The sequence below is a fragment of the Thunnus maccoyii genome, chromosome 20 (assembly GCF_910596095.1).
Source record: "Thunnus maccoyii chromosome 20, fThuMac1.1, whole genome shotgun sequence".
Taxonomy (NCBI): Eukaryota; Metazoa; Chordata; class Actinopteri; order Scombriformes; family Scombridae; genus Thunnus; species Thunnus maccoyii.
Window position 1 is genome coordinate 10,390,858 of NC_056552.1, and position 27,786 is coordinate 10,418,643.

Here is a 27,786-nt window from a genome sequence, read left to right on the forward strand (position 1 = left end):
TATTCAATCCAGATAGAAAATGTCTAACATGAGGTTTTTCATCCACCTGCATGCCCTACCTAAATCTCTCACCACAAAGACAACAGACAAGGAGTAATGCTTGTGAATGACCTCACCTCTGCCTCCATCAAGGACTGTAAATGAAGAGTGGCTGTCACTCAGCCTCTGAACATCTGCTCTCACTACATTACTGTCAGCCTGCTGCCACACTGTGTGCAGAGGCTCCGTTTTACTACCTGTCCACGCGCCGTGACAGAGGATAAATAAGATTAGTTAACGGAGTGGCGAGGCGAGAGGATGGCTAGCATAGACGTCGGTCAGTGTGGAGAGGCGAGCCACTGATTAACAGCGGGAGAGCTCCTGATGGATGTGAGAGGTAAAGTAATCATCCAATCAATCACGTCTGAGTGCTGGGCCGGCTGAGGGGAACGAGTATAAATAACAGCGGGGTGGACAGGCGGGTGTAGGCCCTTGCTGCTAACTGACTGATGCCTACACTCTTCTGTGACACACATTACAAAAATGACGCATAAATGCAGTGTAAAACACGCGTGCGCATGCACAGACATGAATGTACGCACATTAGCGCAGCTCGTACAGGGGTAAGGGATAGTGGAGGTTGACCCGAATGTCAAGTGTGTGTAGTGGCCTCTCGTTTCATTATAAGTGCCATGCATCATTAAGGAGCTCCTCTCAGCCCTAATTAAAACACTTACCCTTTGATGTGGCGGGGGTGGTGGAGGCGTCGAGGGACTCGTCAAGTCTTGATTATCTAGCAGGTTGCCGTAATCAGCCGTGCTGCCTTTCACAGGCAGCGGAGGAGGGGTTTCACCTTTGTCAGAGCATCCCATCCCGTTCAGCTCCAGATCTGTGCAAGAGGGCGCTCATCAGCTCACATTCATCATCAAACTACATAAGTATTTCTTAAACAGTATGGCTGGGACCCATCACATGCACTTCTTCTGGGAAATCTCAATCATTAAGACTAGCTGTGTGTTTTAAAGAAACAAACCAACAAAAACAATAGGTAAAAGAAAATATAAGAGAGAAAAACTCCTACGCACACTTAGGGGAACTTCACTGATTTCACATCAAGATAAGTTCAGCAGTCTTGGGGGTTACTACTTAGTTGTATAATAAAATCTGGTGCTCTGGCGAACCTACCAAAAAGCTATTATGTGGATCTTAAGACAAAATTATTATTTTCAAGATCAAGCATGAACTTTTATGCTCAACCCTGATGATGTCATTAGGGTTATCTTGGCTTGGAGACAGGGAGGATCTAATGAAAAGAAGCTTTAGTTGCACTGATTTTAGAGTTTTACTATAGGAAGTGTAGCATCCGCTGTTTTTGGAGCTTGGCCAATACAATCATCTAAAAGTCAGGTTATCTCTGCCTCTGCTACATTGATGTAACCATTCCTTTTTTTTAAACACACGTCTCTCGCAAGTTCTACAACTTTATAGAAGGGCAATTCTAAGTTGATGGAGTGCTCCTTTAATCCAATGAGCATTGAGTTGCTACAAACTGCAGATGTTATACAAGAATCCTGTGACTTAAAGATACTGCAGTGAAACAGCTGAGTAATTAATTGCATCTCTGCATCTCACGTTTGGGAAATGTTTTACTTTTAATAGAACAAGCGTTGCATGTGAATTTGAAATAGTGCTACTGTACATCACGACGCAAAGATTCAAATTTTTGAAGCAGCCATAGCAGACCCTGGATGAGCGAGTTAACACATTGAGCCCGTTATGTGTGATCTTGGTGTTAGCAGCTAGCAAAGTGACAAAGAGACAAATTTAGAAGTAAATCCGGGGTGCTGACAGTTATGTTTGCATGGCCATTTAAAGAGGTGAAGCTAATAAAACACATAGTGCTCTGATTTAGATTTAACTGGGCGTCATCACATGTACCAATGAATGTGGTAACAGTGATGCAAGAAGTAAAACAAAGTCAGAGGGAGGCAGAGAGGGCCTTAAGAGATTGTGGAAGCTCCAATCCAAAGATCCTTTGAGTGTGTTTGAAGTGTTTGAATTGGAGTGAGAGTAAAATAAGATTGCTCTCACTGGAAACAGTGTGCAGGCTAAAGGAGGGTTTGCTCCTGGGTGTGATGGGTGGAGGTCCCGGTGAGGAAGAGGGGTTGGAAGAAGAGGAAGGGGGCCCGGGGGACACGGAGAGCCGACGGTCTCCGCCCAGCTGGTTGAGAACTTGACTCCTCGGTCTCTGAGGCCGCAGGGGACTGATCTGTCGTGAACAAACAAGCAAACAAAAACTGCTTTCAGGGATTGAGTCATTACCGAGTGCCAAATTAAAACCAAGTCAATAAAAAGAGTACTGAGAACAGAGTTTACTATGTGGCAAATGAGTTGAGTCTATGATGAAATATAACAGAAGATCAATAAAAGATCATTTAAAGGAGAAAATTAGTTTCACATCTCCTTTGGGACTGTTGCGTGTGTATCTACACGCATATTAAGTTGGCTATTTGTATTCCTGAAGGAGACACCATTTAGATAAATGTGCTCGTTGGGTTGCAATATCTTATTTGTGGTTACAAATAATTGTTTGCATGCAAGACTGCATTCTCCAAGCTTTATTATGGCTGGAATTTGAATATGAAAAGATATGTCCTCAGGGCTATTCCACACTGTAGACTACATTAACAAACAACTTTGTAATTGGCCAAACTCAAACATTCAGCCACGAGGGAAACACTGAAAATAACAGCACACTTCATTCAGGGATGTTTTTTTTCCCGGACATAAAAACAGAAAGCTGCAATTTGTATAGTGAGTGAAAAAGCTATTTCTTTATTTTTGTGCTCCTGATTAAAACCTCAGCTGAAACTACTATATCCTTCCACTGCTTGGTAACTACCAGGGACCCCTTGGTGCCCTACCCTTGACCCCTGAGGCAGGAGGCTCCCCAATCACAAGCCAGACGGCTCCACCACTGCCAGGGGCTTCCTTTGGATCCCATTCCTACCCTTATCTTTAATGATGTAAAGTCAGAGAGCACTCCCACTGGGCATGCAGAACACAGTGACACCTCCCCGCTGTAATGGACACAGTGTGGTGAAGAGGTACATGAGCACAGCAGAGAGACGGGGGAAGATAAAACAAAATGTTGGAAGACAACTGGGGGGAGCTGTGGAGTGGTAGAAATGTGAGCCATGTGAAATATAGAGGAGGAAGTAGAAGAAAATAAATAAAGACAAAGTGAAAGACTGAAATTATAAAGACTATGCTTGAGATACAATGTTCATAACTTTTCTTAGAGACTTGGTGCTATGGGGACTTAAAAAGTCAAAATCTGATTTCAGCTAGTCACTACAAAGCACCAAATTCAACAGAGGTCTTCCTTTGCTCAATAGTGTGTATCCTCTGAGGATCATGAATATGCACAGCAGATTTCTCAGTAATCTTGCTGTTAGTTATTTTGTCTACAAACTTAAAAATTTCACTGTGACATGCAACAGAGAGGCTCTTGGAAAGTCAGAAATAGAGAGGATTTAGCTTTTTGAGAGCATAAATGTGCTGGTGGTCAGTGGTCACCAACATCTTGAGGAACCATGAATATCCAGGAATCCACGTGAAACAGTGGGAAAAGGTTTCCTTGACATATCAGTGATAACACCAAGATGCAAGCAGCATCATGATGCTGCCTGAGGGAGAGCAGCAAACTTGAAACCTGTTGCAATAATGTATTTTTGCACAAATTACATTGTCTCACTTTTCTGCATTTAACATCTCCTCTAATTTCCTCTTTGTGAATCATGAATGTCCACAACAAATTCCATTGGACTTGTGTAGGATAAAGTATGAGAGAGAGAAGAAAGGAGAGTACAGAATGTCTCAGGAAAATAAGTTTAATCAATTAATTAAATAAATGAAAGGAAAGGAAGAGTGCAGAGTTACTATTGGACGGAGAAAAGAAGAGTAAAACATAAGAGAACAAATTCCTTAAAGAGGTCACTTTTTCAATACCGTCTCTGAAAGTATAACAGCTTCAGCGGGCTGCAGTGGGATCTCCGTAGTCTTCATCTCTTTGTCAAAGATCTCCTGGTGCTTACTGTTCCTCTTCTCTTTCTTTTTCTCTTTGCGCTCCCTCTCGGGCTCATCCCGGTCCAGCTTGTCCTGAGACTTGGTGTGCAGCTTCTTTGGCAGGAGGGGCTCCAGGGCAAAACTGAATAAAAGATAGTATGATAATAGCCAATCAAACTATGTTCTTCTCCTTCCTAGTCTCTGACCCTGAAGGAGCTTTATCAATCATTTACAGGCTTAGTATGCAGGACAATGTTGGACTGCACTCTCACACTTATATACTTACTTAATTTTAATGCAGCCTTAAATAAGCCTTGAATGTGGTGTTACATACTGACTCACGCCAAAGAAGATGCTGAGGTATCCCTCCATAAGCATCTAGCATCTAACAACTTATCTAACAACAGGGATCATTAGGGAGACAATGGAGACAGGGAGACAATAATCCAATTTTTTTTTTCTAAACTGCTCATATATAATAACTAAAAGCCAAGGAGGACGTATGACATTTTATGCCCTGAAGAATTGTGAACCACATGTTACCCATCTGAGCCAGGCCTGGAGGGGGAGTTGTCAGAGGAAATGGAGGTGACTGAAGCCACTGACAGCGGCCTCTGGGAGGAAGGCATGGTGAAGGAGCGCACCATAGAGTGAGGACGAGGCCCCCGCCGTTCATCTGCTGCCGGCTGAAAGAAAAACAGAAACATTCAAAAAAAAAAAAAAAAAAGAGTTCAGCTTAAGACACTCTGATGCTTTGAAAATCTCTTGAATTTTTACTTAAGGTTCAGGTACTTGTGCTCAGAGTACTGTGAAAAACAATCACAGAGTACACATTCTCATATATACTTTATTCATAGACTGCAGCCCCCTGTCACATCACTCATAAGTACTTGAATTGATTGAGGCCACGGTGAGGCTGAAGATGGATGGGCAGTGCATTATAATAGGCTGAGGTTCCTGTCAATCAAGCAAACACGCCCTTCAAAATACTTCTCTTTAAGCTTGGATATCTCCTAAATGGAAGAATGATTTTTTAAACAACTGAGTCTACAGGCAGTAGTTATGTTTAACCAATAACTGGTGTTACCATCTGAGTTTAGCTTGTTAGCATGCTAACATTCGCAAAGTATCTTGTATTCACATAATGTTGGCAGAAGAAGAACAAGGAAACCTCCTGTTATTCTAACTTGGGAGTGTTCACACATGGTTGCCCCCACTGCTACCCTTGTAGTCAAACTGTTTAAATAACCTACATTAGCTACTTTTGTGGTGTTAAGTATTTGGAGCGATTTGTTAACAATTGAACCCAGATGCAAACAAACTGGGACTTGGTGGTGGCACCAGATTGCCAAAATCATGTTTCATTCTCTGGGAACCATGAACGCCTGTACCAAATTTTATGGCATTCTATCCAAAAGTTCAGATATATTTCTGGACCAAGCTTGCGGACTGACATTTCCATCTTTCGAGCCATGCAATTAGCATGTCTAAAATTGCTACAAAGATACATATTAAGAGGTCAAATTGAAACTACTCAGACATAAAATTAAAAAAAAAACCATTTTGTTCTATGAGAAGGAATTTGGGGCTTTCAAAAATAAATACAGTCATTTTTTAGTCAGCATGTAGAGATTTTTAGTAGTGCATAAGTTTTAGACACTTCTGCTTTGGCTTCAACAGCTCCGGGCCATGGTTTTGGCTGCTTACATTCATCATAACATAGTCACAGTATATAGTCAAAGTTCATTTTTACCTCTACAAATAATTTAATATAGGAATGAAATTTTCTTTGGTGAGCAGTACAGTACAACCTTTCTTGACATCCCTATTCTGTCCTTGGGAAAGGCTTTCAGACCTTATTCATCATATATACTGTATATGTCCTCTAGCAGTGTGAATTGCCAATACCATGATACTTGAAAAAGTGCTCATTTTATTATGTGTCAAAAGGGGGGGGATCCTACAGGAGACTCACATATATTCAGGTCAGGATATGATTCAGCACTCTGGTATTTTATGAGGGACAGATAAACTGTAAGAGTGAAGGTCATCCACAGTTTGCCCTAAGCCTATGTACAATATAGAGCTCCACACACAGCAACATTAATTGAGGGGAAAATAAAGAACTCTGGTGGTACTATTATTTTCAGTGCTTCTATAAAAAGACCCTGCTGAAAGAAAAATCTGGTAACAGTAGCTCTAACAATGAACCCCTCTGCATTTAAAGAGTCTTTTCAAGCGAAGAAAGGGGCTATCACACATCTGATAGGATAACCTTATTATCACACCCTGGAAAGTGATGGCTTTTCTCTCGTTTGAAAGGTCACCACCCTCTCCCTTTAAATTGAGCGAGGGTCCCATTACCTCAGGCAAGATTGAGGGAAAAGCATGGCCAAGCAACAATTAAATCCGTAAAGGAGGAGAGAGATGGGAGGGTAGTCCCCAGCAGCACCACCGCTACACACGAGCTGACTTCAGCTAAAACTATAACGCAAGTCTGACATACATGTTCTAAGTGGAACATGACCTTGTTGTTGTTTGTTTGTATTTGTTTAATCATGTTTCTTTGCCTAGATTTTATCATCTTTATACCAGGTTCAGACACTGAGTTTTAAAACAGTTTGGCAGCGCTTTGTCACACAGAAAAATAGATCCAAATAGAGAACAAAGCTCCTTTCTGATATCTTTACATTGTGTGCCATGTTTGTGTGTTAGCAGAATAGGGATTTCTGGCACAATTTCACCTACTTCAAAGGTGTACGACGAAGAAAAGAAGTTTAAACGTCACCATGGACACATCCTCCACATGGTTTTATTGTTCTAGTGGTCGTCTCGATTTTATCTGCATCTTATTCTAACAGCTATACCTCACTGCTGTCTAAACTTGTGAGAAAGTCAGAAAAGACTGAGTGGTTTTTAGATGTTATTAGAAGTTTTCTGTAATTATAAAAGCTTTGCATAGTACATCACATTCTACATATAGATATGGAAAAAAGGCGATTCGAAATCAAGTTTCCAATAACAAACCAAGAATTATAATTTTTCTTATAAATTATTTGAAATGACAGAAGTTGTTTCTCTCTGGAATGTCTCATATCATCCTGTGCCCACACACCGACCATTCAAAATACTGAAGAATGAATATTTTCAGATAACACAAAGTAATCTCTGCTGAGGTTGAAATAAAAAAAATCTTAAAAGGTATGATAATAACATGTTATGAAACATCACATCAAAAAAAAAAAAAAAAAAAAAAAAATTCCTAAAATTGTCAGCAAAACAAAATAAAAGAAATGGCTCCCATTAGAGCCTGCTGAAAATGTATCTCGCTCACTACAAAGCACTTTTCCTGTAAAAGAAAGGTCACAAATTGATAAAAGCTCTTACCAGGGTCTTTACCCCATATTGTTTCTCCACCTTCTCCCGCAGTTGCTTGAAGCAGGCCTCCATGCGGTCATGGAAAGGCCTCAGCGCCTCCGTGACCTTCTCTCCATGGATGCGAACACCTTCGGCAAGGTGCGGGATCTGGAGAAAAGAAAACAGTGGTGTAAGAAACCTTCATCCAATATACCCTGGAGACATGAGAGGTTAGCTACATGTCGGTTCTTCATTCATCAGAGGGATATGCTACTGTCGCACCAAATACATCTAATTAAACACACACCCGACCTTCAGCGGCTTGGCTGTGCATACTCAGCATAACCAGTGATTGTACATCAGTGAGAAAGTGTGTGTGCACAGAGAGAGAATATCACTGCAACCTTATCCAGGTGGTAGTTGATTCAACTAGAGAAGGCTGTTGCCATGACATCCCCACCCCTTACTCCCACCACCGACATCAACACATGTACACATGGACATGGCAATGACACAGACAGACTACATGTATACGCAGGTACTGTATGTGGTGGATGTTTTTCCACCCCCTCCTCTGACGCAAATAAATACGCAATGCATCTTTTCTGGCACACTGCTGCTTCTCACACTGTAGGCAGCCGGTGAATAACAAAATCTAAACACATAACTGAGGCAGCTCAGGTAGAAGGATAGAGAGGGAGACAGAGAGAGCAAGGAGGAGGGAGAGACTGAAACTGCTGAAAACTAGTAATTAGGAAACCCCAGTGCCACAGTCAGTGTCAGCAAGCTCTGCTGACTAAATCTGGCAAGAGGAGGAAGTGTCATCCCTTAGGGACCGAGCGTTTGAGTGATTATTTTTCCACCAGTGCTGGTTGAAATCACAGGTAAAGTTATTATTATTTCTTCAACGCCTGCTGTTGCAGTGCAACATACCATCTTTGAAAGTGGTAAGGCAGCGAGGAATTGCACAATAACTCACCAGAAACCAGTAAAGATGGTACAGTCAGCTGTGGTAATAGCAGACCATTTTCTTTCCCATGGCAACTGAAAAAAAATATTCCCTGACTGTCTCCCTGCTATAAGTGAGAAATACTGTTAAATGGTGAAAGGAGAGCAGCTTCTGCTTTTTACATTTAAGAATAAGTAAAAACAAAAAAAATAAACCACATTAGAGGGGATTTAATTCAAACGTTTATATTAATCGGTCCCTGTCAGAGTGGTGCATTTGCACACATGAAAAACAAGGAAACACTAAACAGCAGAGTGCATCTTGTGCCTCATCTTAAAAAACAGGGGCTTTTACAGCTAACAAATTCACCTAAGCCCTGAGCAAATGGAACAAAGAATCTGCTCTGAGTACAAAGAAATGTGTGAAGTATCTTGCATAGGTGGGCAAGTACAGAGAAGACTGTGTGTGTGTGTGTGTGTGTGTGTGTGTGTGTGTGTTAACCTCTGATTCCCTATAGAGCCTGCAAGCCTTTCTTCCTTTGCGCTCAGGGTAAACTGCCCCTCCACAGCAGACAACAGCAAGAATTTATTTCACTCAGCTGACACACAACACCAATTCAGTTTCATGATGCAACCTTTTGTAATAATCTCGGTGCATGTTTTATTTACACACATTTCAACACATGGTGGGCTTATTAACAGGGGAACAAAACATAACTAATGCAGAAATACACATCTATATAGGGTCTCAGCCATGCGCAATACACTGCACTAACACATTAAACAGCATACTAATATAAGAGAAGCACACAGTGTGCAGAGCAGCGTGAAAAGAGATACTGTGGATTGGATCATAGTGTCTAAAAATCTAGGGTATTTCACTCACTGAATGTTAGTTACTGTGCTGTGTTCTACAAAACCAGAGCTATGGCACAAGAAGATAAATGAGAGAAGGCTACAGGCACCCTGCAAGGATTTCCCCTGATACTGAGCACCTTCATCATCACCGCTGGGACCTCTTGGAAGAGAGAGAAGAGAGGAGAGGAGAGGGGAGAAGGAGGCTGAGAAAGAGGAGGTAAAGCAAAGGAAAAGAAAAACAGATGGGGAAGGGGGTAAGGAGTAAGAATAAGGGGAGAGAGAGAGAGAGGAGTGAGAAGGACAAAATGATAGAAAATGGGGAGAAAAAAAAATAGTGAGAGTAAAAGCTGAGGCAAGATTCACGTCTCCCAGGATACCCACATCTTTTTATAGACCTTAGGATGATTGAGTGCGACTGAGTGGCGGCATGGCAACAGAATTCTGCTTGGTGGCTGCACGGAGATAAGCTAATTGTGGGAGACACTTAGGTTGCTAACACACACACACACACACACACGATATTCAATAGTTTAATTACAACTTTTTTGCTTTCCAGCAGAGGGTTGGTTTATGATTGGGATATGAGTAAGAGATATTAAAATGAGCTAATTAGACACTGGAGCCCTGGGGCTGATTTTAAGAACCCCAGCATAGATGAAATATCTAAAAGTTTAACTTACAAAAGAGTGACAATGCACACTGCAAAACATTACGTACGCTGTATAGACTGCATGTATGTAGCATGGATTGGGAAATAGCTCTTTTTTAATTCTTTTTATAGGGGAAAAGCATAAAGTTGGAGTGCCAGATAGAAATTTTTGTGTGGTGCGAGATACTGAAATGCTAGCAGGGATGGTGAGACAAGGCCAGAGTTTCTGTTTAGTCGTCATCAACTAAAAAAGCTTTTATCGAGGCGTCATGTCACAGTGACCGTTACAGTGCCAGCTTTAAAAGGTGGACTCCTAATAAAAACTAATATTAGAATAAACAGCCTGATACAGTGAATTAAAAAGGCCAAGTTCTTTTACAGGCATAATGAAAAAAGACACACAGGCAAAATCTATGGTTGAGCTCTTTAATATAAAACTGTAGACATCTAGCAAACCAGGTCTGACAAACTGAGTGCACCCGAATTTAACTTCCCTGGCTGTTAGAGTCGAGCATGCAAAAGCTGAAGTACCAGATATTTTTCTCAAGAGTTGGTGGACCAAATCAGAGCAACAAAAGTGATTAGATATCGGTCAGGTGGCCAGAAACAAGACTACAACAGGATGCTCATGTTGTTCTGTGTCTGCTTGTTGTGTAAATAGAAAATTATTTTCTAAGGGTGCTGATACACCAAGCTCTCCCTCACCAGCTGCCTCTGCTATCAATTCAAAATGCTCAATCAGCTGGCCACCGAAAAGGGACAATTAGAGCCACTGACTAGTTCCAACACTGCCACCAGACTCAAAAATTCTTGGCGAGTTGCCCTATGGCACCTGACAGCTGACAGTCCGCTTGTGTGTCAGAGACCTTACAAAATATCTATAAACACTTGATAAGCTTCTAGCATCTCAGACTTGGGTTTCTTCAGTTCTTCAGTTCATTTTGGAGTCTTTAAGTCCCATAGTGGTCAGAAACCATTTAATGCAGCTTTAAATGTGGAGTAAGTAATTGGGACATTATGAACCCATAAAAAAGTTGGCAACGCTTTATTTTAGAGGTCCTTTAATTTTATACTAATTTCCTGGGGTAATTTGCAGGTATTTAAAGGTTAATTTTTAGGAAATGAGCTCATTACAGAGTTTTTAAGAAATAATCTAATATCTAATATGTGGTTTGACGCACAAAACTACTATTGCAAAAGAAGTATTTTCTGTCAGTTAAAGAACTGTTAAAGAGTTTAAACTAAGAATTCTTGCAAATGATCGACTATGTAAGAGCCCAAATATAAATGAGTGTGCACTTAACGACTAAACCAACTGCCTTATAATTTGTACAAAATTGCACCACTTTTTCTGTAAAATGTCCTAAAATTTAACCATTAACACCAAATTACCCTCTCTCTCTCTCTCTCTCTCTCTCTCTCTCTCTCTCAGAGACACTGCTGATATTAAACAGTTTTAACAAAATAGCATACTGTTTAATATCAGCAGTGCCGCTCAGAGCCCACTGTTCTTAGCTGAACCTTGTCACTCTATCCCTCTCTAATGCACAGTGAGTAGACTTCTGAGCCACACCCTGGGGTGATGGGACAGCCACATTGCCTTTGAGATGCCTGGTATTAAGGCTATGATGACATATTAAGACCTTTTATGAAGGTCATAAAGGTCTTGGAGATGTACACAGCCGGTGGTGAGTCTGACAGACTTGTAAGCAGACAGACTCTACTCTATATGAGATGAAGGCACCAAAAGCCCAAGCAAAAAATCTTAATCAAAAGACTTACTGTTTATATGCATGTGAAAATGCCATTGATGCCCTGGTGAAAAGGTCTGATTCAATTTATTGATCGCTAAGCCACAGTGGATAATGCTGCAGTGAGAAGTTTTAGGTACTAATTTAGGCATCTGTCTGGGATATTTGCTAATTATAACCAGAGACATCACAGTAAAAGACCTTGTACTTACTAACTGGAACTTTTTACAATACCTAATTTCCTGATTTCTAGTCGCTCATTTCCTATCCTACTAAATGCGGACAATGAGTATTTCAGAATAACAGTGTACGCTGGCTCATTTCTTCCCATTTAGTTTGTTCATTGGAGCGGGCTTGCCTTCATTTGTCTCATTTAGACAGATTCAAGACGTGAGATAAACAAGCATGCTGGTTCTGGCAAGGAGACAGCTGATACCATTTCAAATCAACAGCTCTGCCTCAGTCATCTCTTTAAAAAGTTCCCTGTGTATATGTTTGGCGTGGGCTCAGAAAACACATTTCTGCTTTTTCTGACATGTCTCTGAGATAAAAAAAATAAAAAAAACAACACCAAACAACAACTTCAGTATTGTCTTGTAGCCTGGAGATACATCTCTCCTTGATTTCAAACACTTTGTCAATAGGCCATGAAGGACATTTTTTAACCTGACACAGTTGCCAAGCTAAAGCATTTCGTTTATCTCATACTGGTATGACTGGGATGTACAACAGAGTTCTCACTAATTAGAACTGTGGATTGCGGGTGGGGGATCATTTCAAACTTGCAGTGTGATATCTGACACAATCTTATTCAACTGAAATCTCAAATTGATGCTGAAATGGAATTCTTTCATTGCCACTGACACAAAGCTTTGAACAAAGAGCGACCTACAGACGTTATTGTTTGGTGCCTTTGCTTCAAGATGGATATAAAAATAACTGATAAGTCCAAATCCAGTTGCACACTCCAACCTTGTCAGATATGTATTTTTTTATATTCACTTCTTTCCAGGAGTGATGAAGTAGAAACACATTTATTTTTAGGTTACCCTCATCTGCTTTGTCAACTTCTACTTCAATCAGTGATTTATAACATTTCCACTCGCTATTTGGATATCTTCAAAAAATGAATATGAAAAAACTGGTGTCACAACTCATATGGAAAATATTAATTATAAAAAAAATGTCTTACTTTTGCAAAAAAAAGCTTTTCTTTCTGCTAAGCTATGTGTGCAAAATCTTGAATGACATCAAACTTTATGACTTCAATGTCAAAACCAATATAAGACATGCATATTTCTGTGTGAGTCACTGTGCCTTATAAAGACAAAAGGTTTCACAAACAAAAAAGGAGAAAAGTTTTTAGATTCAGGAGTTCCACCAGAGATGCAGAGCATAAAGATGACCTATTTTCCAACAACGGGGAGGGGAACAACTATTGCAAATTCAATTAACTTCCTTTTTCCTTGCAACCAGTGATAGGAAGTAGGAAGAAAAACTGCTTGTATCTATGCTCAATTCCTAGGTGAATCATAAGGCAGGAAACCATGACTTCCTAAGTATTAAAGGTAGAATCAGTCATTCTAGATAAAGATTGATGATATTTTAACCAAACGCCCAAACAAATACACCCCTCCCTTCGTGCTCCTTCAGAAACTCCGCCCCTAAAATTCATGTATAGGCCTTGCCAAGGCGACGACCAAAAGAGAATGAGTGACAGCAGAAATTGAACCAAGATAGTTACACATATACATCGGGATATTTGCGTGATTTAAACAGCTGACTGCTCAGATTATGCTTCACTAAACAAAAACAGACTCGAAGCGTAAAAAAACGCGGGGGTCTGCGTGAGACTGTCTCAGATTCAGTGTGGAATGATACATTTAGTAAAATGGAAGCGTATCTGTGCTGTGAGAACACGCTTCCTATGAGAATCGGCCGAGGCCTCTTTCTCTCCAGTTTGCGAGCCCTCCCCCACCAACCGGTGCTGGAGACGAAAGACTGTCATGTCCTCACACGGACAGCTGCTCTGATGACTTCTCCCTGTCCTGTGCACAAGCATGAACGTCCCCTGCTGTTGGCTGGAGTAGCGTTGTGTGGCTCGCTCTGAGCCACTGTGTTTACATGCCAATTTACAGAGCCAGTGCTGCGTATAAGCACAGGACTTTTTTTTTCAGCGCACACACAGAATGGACAGCTAGTGGACCGTGAGGATATATTCACTAAATTTGACAAAAAGTGTATTGGATTAGAATCACTGACTTTACCTTTAACATGAACTGTAGTTAAGAGCTAAAGAGTTGAGAGAGCGTAATAAAAAAAAGCAAAACAAAACAGAAAACCTACAGTGCAGCTTTCTAAAATCCCAAAGGGAGGAAGTTCTCTTTATTCCTCTAGAAAGCACAGATAGCCGGGAGTTTATTAATCAAAGATGAGCTGCAAATGAGCTAAAGATCTGTTGAGTTTCATAGTAAGCTGTGTGTTGTGATGTATTCCAACAATGTGTGTCGATTTCTTGTCTGCTGTGTGTGCACTTCCTTCAGGCTCAGTGAGGGTGCAGAGCTCGCAAAACCGCCAATGCTGATCTCTCGCTGTCTCTTCACGCAGTGGAGCATCCTCCTTAACTTCAGAATGTTTGGTTCAGCACTTTCCCTCGCTATTATCTCCACTGAACTCTAACACATTTCTCCCCTGCTCACTTCAGTTACTGTCATTGGACACTCTTGGCAGTGCACTCACAAGTTCTTCAAACGATATTATATTTTCAGCTGTAACCTTTCAGAGTGACTTTTTTTTTTTTTTTTTTTTTTTGCAGTAGCAGTGCTTTAGTAAAGTGACAACATTTCAGACATAAATGTCAGAATATATAGAGCAGAACAAGTATTGTCCAGCATTTAAACGATCCACTGTGTATATAAATGACTTTCAGGTGACAAAACACACTGCCTGGTGTCTGCAGGGTCCATAACTCTATAATTTCTGATGCTGATTCCAATAAATAACTTGACTCTAATCATTTAAACACAGGCTGCTATTCCAGCACCTGAAAGGCTAAATGGATAGCCTGAACGTAATTTACACACTTTAAGAAAGCTCAATTATGTTGAAAGGCCAAGTGGCATGAATTCACATTCTCATATTTCCTCTATACCATCTAATCCATGCTTAGTATTTTGCCTGCCTGCGGGCGATAACTCCTTCTGCTCTTTACATGTGCTATGGAAAAAAATATACCATGGAATATGACATGACATTTGTGATGAGCTGGTTAATTTTTCTTGAACCGTGACATCTTTGGTGAGACAGACAGATGCTTTAAGATCGCACGCACAGTTTATCGACACATACAGTCAATACATTTGACCATTCTGAGCTTCGGTCTCACCTGCCAGGCAATAAGGTCCTTCAGTTTCTCTATCTTTTCAAGGTCCTCTGGGTGTTCCTGCATGTACTTGTCATTGAAGAAGGCCTGCAGAGGAGTGAGAGGAGATTATAGAGTAAGTACCGTATGTTTGTATGCAGGGAAGAAGAGGAGGAGTAAGTACAGGGGAAGAAGGAAGGAGTGATCTGAAATGTCGAGAAGTTTTTTGATATAGAAAAAGTTGAAACAGGGGAGAAAAAAAATTGACGAGTCAAGGAGTAACGCATCGGGAGAGGCTGATGAGATGAGAAAAATTTAGTCAAGACATCCGTCTCTGCTCCACCACCTGAACTATTTCACTGAGATGAAGGAGTGACCTGAGGGCAAAGAATTCACGTCGCTCCTCCTCTGACTCACACTGCACCGTTTCCACAGACCAATATGAATCCATTCCACGTAGCGATATATTCTGGGAAACCAGCAGACTATCACTTTTTTTAATCATCAAGCACAAGGTAAAAAAAGAGTTTCCTTTTCCACATGAGTCGCTATGGTGTTGCAGTGAATAGAGCGTGCAGCACATAAACCAGTAAGATCACTGAAGAAATGATGAAAAACAGGATACAAAGAAGATTATGTTGATGTTTTAAAAAGAAAAAAAAGGCCTGGGTCACAACAAACAAAACCAGATTCATGATTACCTAGGATGTTAAGAGAAAAACAATATATGAGTGAGTAGTCACAAGTGTAGTGATAAAAGGCTGATGGTATGAGAGCTTCTCTGATATGAAATATGCATGAGATTATGATTGGATTCAAGATTATTTCACAGCATGAAATCAAACCTGACAAAAATATGGTTCATCTGAATTATTTTTGAATATAGTTTGATATATTAGAAATTGCTGCTGAAGCATATTATTACCTTATCAGCTTTAATATGTGCAGGACATGTGCAAAACTAAATACCACAAGCACATGTTCATGTTTCGTTTTCAGGAATATAAAATAGAATAGTTTGATATTTTAGAAAAAGCTTTTTTGGTTTCTTTCAGAGAGTGAGATGAGAAGATTGACACCACTGTCATATATGTATGCTAAATATGAAGCTGAAGCCAGCAGATGGCTACCCAAGCTTAGCACAAAGACTGGAAGCGGGAGGAAACAGCTAGCCTGGCTCTGTTCAAACGTAACAAAATTCCTTCTGCTGGCAACTCTAAAGCTCTCGATTTGACATACTTTGTTTGTTTAATCCATACAAATACTCAAGTGTAAAAGTGGCAGGTTGTCATTTTACAGGGTGTTATGTGTCGGGCTATTTCTCGGTCTCTGCTGGTTGCTTGGCAACCCCGAAGTGACGTCAAGGCTCCAGAGAGTCATGCATTTTTTAACGCCGTTATCTCGAGATCACAAGTTAATTATTTCGTTATCTCGAGATAACAAGATAATCAACCCTTTATCATGAGAAAACAAAAGGTCGTTTCCTCTTATTACTTATAATGTTTTATCAGAGATCAGATTCAGGAGTGCCATGCCAGCATTAGTGATGAAACGAAGCATTCTGAAGCAGTGAATCATATGAAGCGATTGTGTTGAAAATAGTTCATTGTTTCGAATGATGTAGTCAGAATGGCGACATCTGCTGGGAAACTTTGACATTGTTTTTATATGTAAGGATTTGGGGCAAGACAAACTCACCACTGTCATCACTGTCATCTGTTCGATGTTTTCTGTCATATTTTATTCAATTAAGGTTATTTACCAAAAACTGTCTCAGTGCATGGATGTACAAATATATATGGAGATAATTAGTCATTTTTAATAAGGGTTATAGAGACCCTTTACTACTTTTATAAACAATTAGGGATGAATTAGGGATGTGGTCAAATGAACCAGACACTCATTTTCGAGTTCTCCATAATTATCCCCTGATCTTGAGAAAGCAAAAATCTTTAACTTGGGAAATATGCCTTTTGTTTTCTCATATATAACACGCAAGCACGGCCATTCTTGGCTTCCTTACAGGTTAGCTGTTTCCTACTTCTCGTCTTTACACTAAGCTGAGCTAAGCTAAGCTAATTGTCTATGAATTTCCCTTCTTATTTAGCGGATAGACATGAGAGTGGTATCAATCTTCTCATATAACTCTCAAAAAGTCTCCCAAAATTTTGAACTGTAATTTAAGGTTTCTGTGGAAGTAAAGTTGAGTTATAGAAGTATATATAAGGTATAAAGGCTAAGACAATATAGGAAGAGAATAAATAATAAAGAACTAGTTGACTACCTTCTCATAGTTGGCAAAACCCCCCATGACAGCTGGGTCCACAATCCCGTTCAGCAACATGGAGAGAGGATTGATGGGAAGGTTGGGGTCGTTAAGATGCTTCTGCACCATGCTGCTGATCTTCTCGTTGGCCAGCTGCATCGTTTCCATGGCGTTCTCCAGCGGACTGATCTCCTCCTGTGAAGTGAAGGTGTCATCAAGTATTCGCAGCACTTATTCACCTGTTTCAGTATATACAATATATGCACATACATCACTACTGTCTCCGGTAATAATCCCAACAATCAAGTGGAAACATTTTGTGTACATCGACTAAGGATAGGTTATTTGAAGATGCGCTTAGCAACCCTTAACTACACACATAAATCATGTAGAATAGAGCAGCAATGAATCATTTTCCACTGTGCCCATACATGAACATGCAGCTGTCAAATGAAGATGGATAGTGTGTTGGTGCAGGGGAATTTTAATTCCCACGTCAACAAAATATGATGGCAATTCTGAGAAGGATGAATATAATACTTGGAAATGCTGTCATTAGATCCACTACCGGTGTGAAAGCAAATTCTAACCCAATCTGGGAAACTCCACATGGGGGCAATCTCATTACTTTGGATGAAAAAAAATCACCTCCTTGCAGCTTGCTAGTAAGAATTTAGAAGAAAGATGAGTGGATTGTTGCGTAAATGTCAGATTTAGGCCCCTGCCAAAAAAAATTAAGATGTTGTGCCAGGGAGACAAATCTCCAATCTGTGCCGGTATGTCTCAGGCCAGCTTGATAAAAAGCATTGTCAGATGGAAGGCTTTAGCTTGGTGAATCTCAGCCCAGTCATTAAGCTTTAAATAGAGAGTCTGACCTGGGGGACCTGGCCTCTCCCTGGCTCATCTGGAGGGCAAGCTGCTCCTGACAGTATGTTCCAACCCTGCCTGAAGGAAGAGGCCTCTGCTCTGAATTAGTGTGCCGATGGAGAATAACACTTCACTACATGGACTCGGGAGTTAGGGGGATCAGGTCTTTGTAGTGAAATAATTGTGCTACGGATGTAGCAACCAGAAGGACAATTATGGTGAGCTAAATGCCCAAGCAGCCTGGTGAGTGGGTGTTATGTGGTGCTATTTGGCAGCCATGAATGAGGGGAGAGCACAATGTAGGAAAACACTCTGGCTGAAGATAACCTCTGGGAAAAGCGCCCCTTTCTGAAACTTTTCACTAGCACAGACATGAAAGTGACTAATCAAAGTGACAAACAAACAGTAATTGATCGCAGAATACTTAACCAGGCTAATTATGCAGAGTAGTGCATTTGTTTGGGACAAACTAATGATACAAAGGATGAGGCAGTTGTCTTAGGTGTACTGATACTGTAAGCTGCTCTTATGCTCTAACTTACATTACTGTATTCCACATTAGAGCTGCAACGATTAGTCAATCAAATAATCATTTGTCATTTTTTTAAGGCAATATGCCCCTAAATTCGCTGCTTTTAGCTTTTCAGATGTGATGATTTAATGCTTTTCTTTGCCATACATGATAGTTATCTGAATATCTTTGGGTTTTGGAGGGTTGTTTGGACAAAGTATGACATTTTAAGACATAAATTTTGACTAGCATTTGGTATTTTCACCATTTTCTGACATTTCATAGACAAAACAACGAATCGATTAATCGAGAAAATGATTGGCAGATTAATCGATAGTGAAAACAATCGTTAGTTGCGGCCCTATTCCTTCCACCAGACAAAATCTCAGCCTAAAATGAGGACACAGGACCAGCATCTTAATTAACTGAAAACAATAGAGCTAAAATAGTAAAATTTAATGCAGTTTCAGTGGGATAGAGGAGAAATGTGCCCATTTCAAGTGCAGCAGTAAACGCTGAAGTAATTTGTTGCAGACAGACCATCCTCTAATCAACAGTAGTCAAATCAATCAACAGCGAGTGAGTTCTGAACTCTCATCTAGTTGTATTTGTGCTGTGTAGCTATTTTCAGTGGAAACAGGTTTTAACGAGTGCTTGGTGAATCAATGTGGGCCCTCTGGCAGAGAGCGAACGTGCCCTGTCGTTAGTCCGGGGAGTGGCACGCCTGTGTCCACACGGCTGTCTATACCACTTAAGTGGACAAATCATATCGATTGCCTCTAAGCAAGGCTGCAGATTCTCAACTGATTAGGAGGCCTGCTTGGAACACAGGCTCTTCATACACTGAATCCAAATGTCCAACCTCTGGGTTTGAGGACGGAGTCCTTGCGGACTTCAGTCGTAGGTACCCTGACATATTCACTGTCATCACACCAAGTCTGTGAGGGTTCTGGGCCGCAAGTTGATAAAAATGAGCTTTGAGACAGGACTGAAGACCTCAAGTACTTCCACAGATATAAATTAAAATTCCTGACTCTGTAACTCATTTCAAAGTGTTTTTCTGAACGGTTCTTTATGGTTCTGTTATGTGCAGCTCTGCAGCTTAACACTCAACAAATAAGGTCAGAACGCTCAAGGAGATTTTCCTTTTAAAAGAACTGCTAAACACTGCTAATATTATATTCACATTGAATCCTCAACTGATGACCTTCACATTGTAGACAGACAAAAACCAACATTTGGCCATCTACTTTAGCAGATTATAACATACAAATCCACATTATTAAGCCTATAGGACCGTGTGTACTTTATACATCACTACATCACAATCACAACAAAAATGAAAAAAAAAATGAAAAAAAAATCTAATTATCATCATCATCGTTGTTTTTTTTTATTATTGATAATAATAATTAGTAGTATTCCTTACATCATCAATTTATAGCCTATCGCTGCAGGATTATGGGTAATTTTCCAAGCAAAGACTGGTGAAATCTGCACCCCATGCCCGCATCAGGGCCTCTGTGGACTTGATGAATTGTGGATTTGGACAGCCCTCTGCACTCGCACACTTTCCTCAAAGGTGCCTGCAAAGTCTGCAAGTGCTGTGAAGTCTGGATATTTTGGATTCATACTCACTGTGGAAACAGACTTGACTTCAAACCAGCGCAGGATGCCAGGAAGTTTGTATGCTGTTGAGTAAGTGGTCCTCTCAATCCACATGTTCTGTAAACAAAATGACAAATAAAATAAATTGGAACTCTGAAAAAAGGAAAACGGTGCAGAAAACTAAAGACATGACAGGGCACTTTAAACTGATCAATTTGCAGCTGTTTTTGTGCCAAATGACATTTAAACCAGCTTTAAGACTGCTGTTGCATGGATGAGAGTGAGATGATGTAATGAAGGTGGTTTGGTGGGAAGGAGGTGTCAACTACCTCCCTGTCTGAATGGCAGCTCATTAAGGCCCACTCACCCAAATAATCTGGAATCTCTTCTAATACATCACAGGGCTGAAATAATGACTCTAAGCCTTTACACCAAAGGAGATGATGATTTCCCATGCAAGAGGGTTTCAACATTTAAACAGTTTCTAACGGTGTGTCAAGAGAGAAGAAAATCATATTGAATGATTAAGAGCATCAGCTTTAGAGCATACTTTCTACTCACTTACTGTGGCACTTTTAGGAGGAAATATTAGCATATTGACATGTTTGATAGATTTGACAAAAAAATATGTCCAGCAATAGGTATCCATCACCCCTGTCTGAGTCCAGTCAGTCTGTCAACATTACAGAGTAAGTCTGAGATGAGTTAAATACATCATCTTGCTCTGCTGAGGTGATGCCAAAGTAAACGCATTGAGGAAAAGCGTGAACGGGTTTAAACTGTTGCCCCTGTCATTTTCAGCCTGGATATTGTGCAGAAAATATATTCATTAGAATCCGAGCTAGATTTGGGCGACTGTCAACCATTTAAATTAGTCTGGTTGTCCTTGTTGGCAACTGTTTTTTCTCTGCTAAAAACAACTAAAAGTATGTGTGGAGTATAAACTAAACAATAAACCAGCTGTGTCATATATTAAATTACAAGACAGAGAGTGTTAGAGAGATGGCTGAACCTGAACAAAAAAAAAAAAAGGCTAAACTAAATTAAAAATGAAAACCCCTTTTCAATTTTACTTTACTTGATGCAACTCAACATCAGAGAAGAATGACAAACCATTTAATCAGACTTGGAGATCATTATTCTACCTATTTTAATTTACTCCACTAAATACATGACCTTGCAAATGTACATTTTTTGCAATGTGAGTATAACTGTGAGTCTGTGTTTGTGGTTAATCTGTGAGTGTGCGTGTGCTTGTGCTTGTGAGACAATAAAGAAATGTAATCCATATTATATAATATGTTTAACCCATCTTGGTAATATTTTTCTATTATCAAAATATTGGATATAAATATGGAGGACCATTATTACTCCAAATATAAATGATTAAAAGTATTTTGTCAACTTTAGGAAACAAAAGTAGGATGGCAACTTCCTGGTACCCATTTCTCAAATCTACTGTTGGGCCCTGATAACACATACATACATGTACTGTAGAGCTTAAATGTACCACATTATAGTTAAATATCAAGTAGCCTTCATGTTAATTTTAGAAATACAAACTGACTTAATTGATTATTCATTTAAATAAATAATACATAAACCCCTTAAGAGAATAGGGACAAGCTAAGTCAAGTTGAAAAAAAAAAAGACAACAATTACCGCGAACTCGTTGTCAGGGTCCTTCTCTCCCTTCCTCACTGGCCTGGAATACTGGAATTTATGGACTTCATTTACTGTGTAGAAGCTGGGGAGGGAGAAAATCAGCACCTGAGTAAATTAAAAGGGTTATGGGCAATCTACAACTTGATTCAAAGGTTGATTGCTTTGCTTCAGGTCACACACAGGACAGGTCCCCCCCCTAAGACTTGCTCTGCCAGGAACTTTGGCATTTACCATGTTGGTTTTGACTAGCTGTATAAGGCATGGTCTCATCTACATGGAAAATAAAATTCATTTTTGGGTCGCACACGTCACTGGAAGCCCCCTTGTTAGTCTGACATGTCAGACATGTTGAAAGGATGCAGCATATGTGACAGAGGCACATGACTAGCGGGGGTGAACTTTGCCAAATGAGGTTAATAGACTTTTCACACTAGGAAAATGATGGTGTTGCATAGTGTCTGTGGGAGCAGCTGTCTGGGCACATTCATGGTCCCCCCACGTAGACACATAACTTGCTCTTTTTCCATCTTTCTATCTGTCTCTCTTGCCAACAGAAGCCACATCGACACTCTCCTGGGCAAATGAGCACAGATCTATTATCCTCATAGAGCATTTCCCCTTCCTAAAACCTTGCCATATGGTTCAAAGAGCAAGGTTTGACTTTATTAGCAAACAATTATAAACAAAATATGGAACAAATCAGTGCTGTTTCAAAGCCACTGCCCTTTTAACTTTGTAGTAGTAGAAATAAGTGTGTGCAGACGGGATACTACAAGTTTTTTCTTTTACTACTACAGACTTAATGTTTTGTTAATTAACAGAGCAAACAAATCTGTTGTGACTAACTACACAAAAATATTGGGCTCAGGTTTTATGTTATATCCCAAATCAGATTTCCCCTTCTGTGCTTGGTCACAAAGATAGATATATAGATAACCTTTATTTGCCTGGCAAATACACAACCAAAATAGGTCATATAACAGAAGTGTAAAAAGTGTAAAACCAACAATCTTATACCAAACATAAATACAACACAAACACAAGACAAATAACTTATAAATTACAAAAAGAACACAAAGTTTAAGACTAATATAAGTACAACTACACAGGTATAAAACAGACACATTAAGAAAAACAGGAGTATTCATTATATAAAACATTGTCCAACAGAATCTTAAAGTGTTATAGGGTTAAAATCATTTCTAACTTGGAGTCCTGAATCTTATTCCACCTAAGAGGAGCACAGTAGGTGAAAGCAGTTTCTCCCTGGTTCTATATTTATATAAGGGATATCAAAGGTAATGCATTCTTGTGAACGGGTATGGTATCCCATACTTCGAAGTCTTAAAAGTGATGATAAATAAAATGGTAGCTTATTTAAGATGGCTTCATAAATACAAATGAGACACTGTTACTCCCTTCGAGTGGTTAGTGATGTCCACCCCACCTTCTCACAGGGGATACAATGATAGGTTCTAAAACTGTCACTTGTAATAAATCTAAGAAAACCGTAATACACAGCATCAAGGGGCTTGAGGGTATGGGCAGTGGCATGCATGTAAATTACATCTGCATAGTCAAACACTGATTAAAATGCTGCCTGTACAATCTGCAACCTATTGCTAAAAGAGAGGCCGTGCTTATTTCTAAAAAAGGAAACCCAATTTAAGCTTCTTTGTCAGTTCCACAACATGAGTTTTAAAAGATAATTTTTCATCTAACCAGATACCCAGATACTTAAAACATGGAACTTTTTTAATACGAGCCCAATATCTTGTACCAATAGTAAAACTTAGTGGATTTTTCCTTTGGGATCTGGTGAAGAGCATGTAATTAGTTTTATCTGGATTTAGTAAATCAGGGCCTTTTGAAAAGTCAAAAAATCTGCCTTTAAATTAAACAAAGCTTTGTCAAGAGAGGGTGCCGATGAGTAAATTACTGTGTCGTCAGCATAATAATGAATAGAGCTGTTACTAATCAATGAGCCCAGGTTATTCATGTACAATGTGAAAGGGGCAACGGGGCAAAAAAGGTCAACACACTATTTAATGAGCGTGATAAGACCTATTCCAAATTAGCTGCGAGAGCGTGGCATTAGCCTAAAAAAAAAAAAAGAAAAAAAAAAAAAGAGCTTCTGATCTAATAAACAGATTAATAAAGCAGCTTTAAATCAGCTGTGCTACCCCAATTAAGCCTTTAACATGTCATTAGCTGGCGGGCTAGAGATGATGCAGTATCATGGTCTGGACAAAGCAAGGTCAGAAGGGGGGTGTGCTCTGCCTGCTGCTGTTTGACTCTTTGGCTCAAACAGCTCAGTCTCATTGCTATGCACCGTTTATGTTTTGCATCAAATGAAAGGGAATAAATGAGAGAAAAATAGACAGATACAGACAGAAAGAGACATTTGGGGACAGCACGGTAAGAGCTAGAGAAAGAAATGGAGAGACCAGAGATGGCAGAGAAGGGAGACAGAAAGACAGACGGGTGGTGTGGAAAAGTCCTCTATCACTCTCTAAACACGGCTGTCTAATCGAGGCTATTAACAGAGTTACATATTCCAATCAGACACAGTTGGCAAACAAGCCAACAGGCAGCTGTAGGGATCAATGCAGGGGGATGTGACCAATGCTGCAGGCTTGTGATAAAATCAGTGCCCAGGTATATTTGCCTAAAGGTTTTTCCGAGTAAATGTCTTCTTTTAATTATGTCCATTGATGCATTGGGTGGCATATCAAAGTGAATTTGCACAGCTGAGTGATGCAGTGCATGGCTGGCGTACAGATTGGGCAAACAAGGGGGAAGGCACGACACAAAGGTATTAATGATGTCAGAAAAACAATGTTGTACTTGGCACAATGACTAATAGCAGATGGCTGGTGCGAGTTAATAACCTCGAGAACGACAAGAAGGTCAACCGCTGTTTATTCTACACAGACACACATTTACATCAAGATTTAATCACCTTCCCCACTGTGGTCCTAGACAAACTACACACTAAAAAAATGCTAATGCACTTTTGCATGTCATTGCAAGCTCGCTAAATTGTTTTCAACTGACTGGGGAAAGTAAATTGGGCTACGTGGATTGAAATGCACGCTGTCTGACTTTGAAAAACACACTCTGAAATTGTAGAGAAATGAATGTGTGCAGAGTAGGGGATATCCTGCTTACCTCACTATTTGTTCAGAGACAGGCTTGTTTTGGAACTTGGCAGGCAGGTCTAGAATGGGTTTCACAGTGAAACACTGGATGTCTTCAGCAGAAACATTAAGGAAATAAATGGAACAGGTGAGCTCAAAAGAATGAAATAAAATGACTTAGACTTGAGTCACAACTCAGCATTGTTCATTGACATTCAATCAAATCAAATAATAAAAATATGATCTGTCTTATCATTTCACAAAATTCTGTTGTCCAAATCAATGATTCTGAGAAAATGGTAATTAAAAACGAACAAAGAGTTATTATTTTGTATTAATAATGATATAAACATTGTCAGCAACACAATTACTCTGCAAGTATTTCATCATAGCATACAAAAATACTGTTTTCGTTTTGTGTAATGAAGGCATTCAAAACTCAATTTAAAAAAACCCTTCTGTTAAAACTGATTCCATGATCTGTGCTGAGGATACACTGTCCAGAGGAACTCTTTGTGTCCTCGCTGGGTGCTGTAGTCGTCTTCATCTTCTCTGCGTTGGGAAACTGTGTGAGGAGACGTGCTTCGAAGTCCTCCCTGCGCTCGTACTCCTTCCCACGGTAGATGAACATTTTGTTCTGGAAGACAATAAAGAAAACAGTGAGACCTTGGACATGGAGGCATGTGCAAAATCATGCAAATTGGTGCTAATTTTGGACGTACAGTGAGGTCATGAGGCACACGAATATGGCAGCATTGACAGTAAGCATGTGGTGTCATTTCGTAGACCATTTCACAAGAAGATTAGATTCAGTGGCTGAAATCCATTCAGTGATGGTAGTAAGGACAGACATTGGACAATGACAAAATTGTAATATTAAAAGAAAGTCTCATGGATGAGAGCAGCTTTGCTTTGTACATCAACTTGACCCGATACTGTGGCTGGGTTAAAATACATTATCATAATCTCCATATTAAATACTTGAAAATGAGGGTGACAGAAAGTTCTTGGCACCAATTCAGTGATGAGTCAATCCCAGCTGAGTTCAGAGCGAGCTTGCTTGGGGAGGACTTCTGTTTTAGCGATCTGACAGACTGAAAATGGCCACTACCACTTTGCTGAGGGCTCTAACACAATCAGCCGCTGCTAACTACAGCTACTGACAGAGTTGCCTTCAGACCAGTAATGGTCCAGACATCTTTTCCTGCCGATTTCAAATCAGCACTGTAGGATCATGGCAGGTGAGGATGGGCTCTCTTCACACTATCATCAAGTCTGAGCAGCTTGATCTCTTCTGGAAACCATTCATTTACATCTCAGACGGCTCACTGTGAATTCCTGGCTTCATTCATTAGCTTAACATGAGCGTTAGACTATTGGACAGGATCTTATCCAGGGAGAATAGCCATAGTTTTCTTCTTTGTTTCATAGACCTTTGCTGCACAATACTGCATACGCAGCAAACACTATGCTCATGCACAGCACACATCTCAATTCCCCAATTAATTAAAGGAATTGCAGCCATGAAATATGCCTGGGGCCATTTTCAAATTTGCTTTGACAGATAGGTTGACAAAAGCATGCTGATTTCCAGAGTCATCCCTTCAAGCCGCAGGAGAATCCGCTAAACCGGCCTGACAATACAATGCTACAATTTCCAGCTGGCGAACAGCTGTGATATTTGCCTTCTATTTTTTTCTCTCTAAATCATTTAAATCTGATTGGGGACACCTAATCTTTTTCCATCGCTGCACATTGTATGCTTATTCATAAGACGACAACAGATTCACATTATGTTGTTGAGCATTCTGGTGGTGTGTACAGTCATCTCAATGTCACGATTCTCATTTTCATTACCCTCAAAACTAGACTGGCTAGTTCTGGCAATGAAAATCACTGTCATTGAGATAATAATTCATGTTAAGATGGTCTTTTCTTTCTTGGCTGGTGGGTAAAAAAGGCAATTTCACACAGCCATGAGACAAAGCAGCAACAGTTCATATAGCTGTAATGTTATCAAGTTCAAATGAAACACAGACAGTCAGGATTTAAACTCCTCAGACATGCTTGTAAAAATACTGGAAGATTTGTAACGTATAGACGGCTACAGTAAAAACCATTGGGATATCCATACCTCACCCTCTTGGCAGTGACAGTTTCCCAGAAAAAGTTTCTAAAGTGTATGAATACATCCTTTCAATGTACTGAAGAATAAGCTAACTGACACAGTGACTGATAAAAAGGTCATCTTGTATTATTCCAAAACAAAAATAGCACACAGTGTTCTCCAAAAAATGTATGAGCTAGAAACGTTCATTCATCTCCCGGAGTGTGTTCATTGGTCTGTCTGAGAAACACTTTGAATGATAGAACATGACAGCTCATACCCGGTTGTTTCTGAATGTGGTGTTAGGATACATATTTCAAACCAACTTTCACAGACCCTCAACTGCTCTTTAAACTGAGTGCTCTGGAAACTCAATACAGGGATTAAGTAAAGTTTAGAACTGATAGGAAGACAAGGGAGAGGAGGAGAAATATGCTGACAGGATATAAAGTGAGAGAAACAATTGTAGTGGAAATCTGTCTTTGAAAAACTGAGAATACCCTTAAAGTGTCTGAAAGCAACTTAGAGTTTTTTTTATTTTTTAAACAAATACAATAGAAGCTTTCAGTCATGCTTTAAACCTTCTTGACAAGGTGTTGTGACTTTCAAGGTGGAAATGATGACTTAAGATAAATTTTCTGTGCCTATCTT

General features: G+C 39.9%; 1 protein-coding gene across 3 annotated transcripts in view; it reads right to left on the reverse strand.

The window, feature by feature from the left end:
* Positions 1-27,786, reverse strand: part of dock1 (dedicator of cytokinesis 1) — a 186,024-nt gene that overhangs the window by 1,545 nt on the left and 156,693 nt on the right. For all 3 annotated transcript variants that reach the window (XM_042396800.1, XM_042396802.1, XM_042396801.1), the window contains exons 41-51: positions 25,524-25,665; positions 25,060-25,141; positions 21,886-21,970; positions 20,254-20,340; positions 17,256-17,432; positions 14,996-15,079; positions 7,435-7,572; positions 4,591-4,733; positions 3,991-4,189; positions 2,071-2,248; positions 717-868 (exon numbers count right to left, since the gene is read on the reverse strand). In XM_042396800.1, the coding sequence (XP_042252734.1) occupies positions 717-868; positions 2,071-2,248; positions 3,991-4,189; positions 4,591-4,733; positions 7,435-7,572; positions 14,996-15,079; positions 17,256-17,432; positions 20,254-20,340; positions 21,886-21,970; positions 25,060-25,141; positions 25,524-25,665 (1,467 nt within the window). The remainder of the gene's footprint in view (positions 1-716; positions 869-2,070; positions 2,249-3,990; positions 4,190-4,590; positions 4,734-7,434; positions 7,573-14,995; positions 15,080-17,255; positions 17,433-20,253; positions 20,341-21,885; positions 21,971-25,059; positions 25,142-25,523; positions 25,666-27,786) is intronic.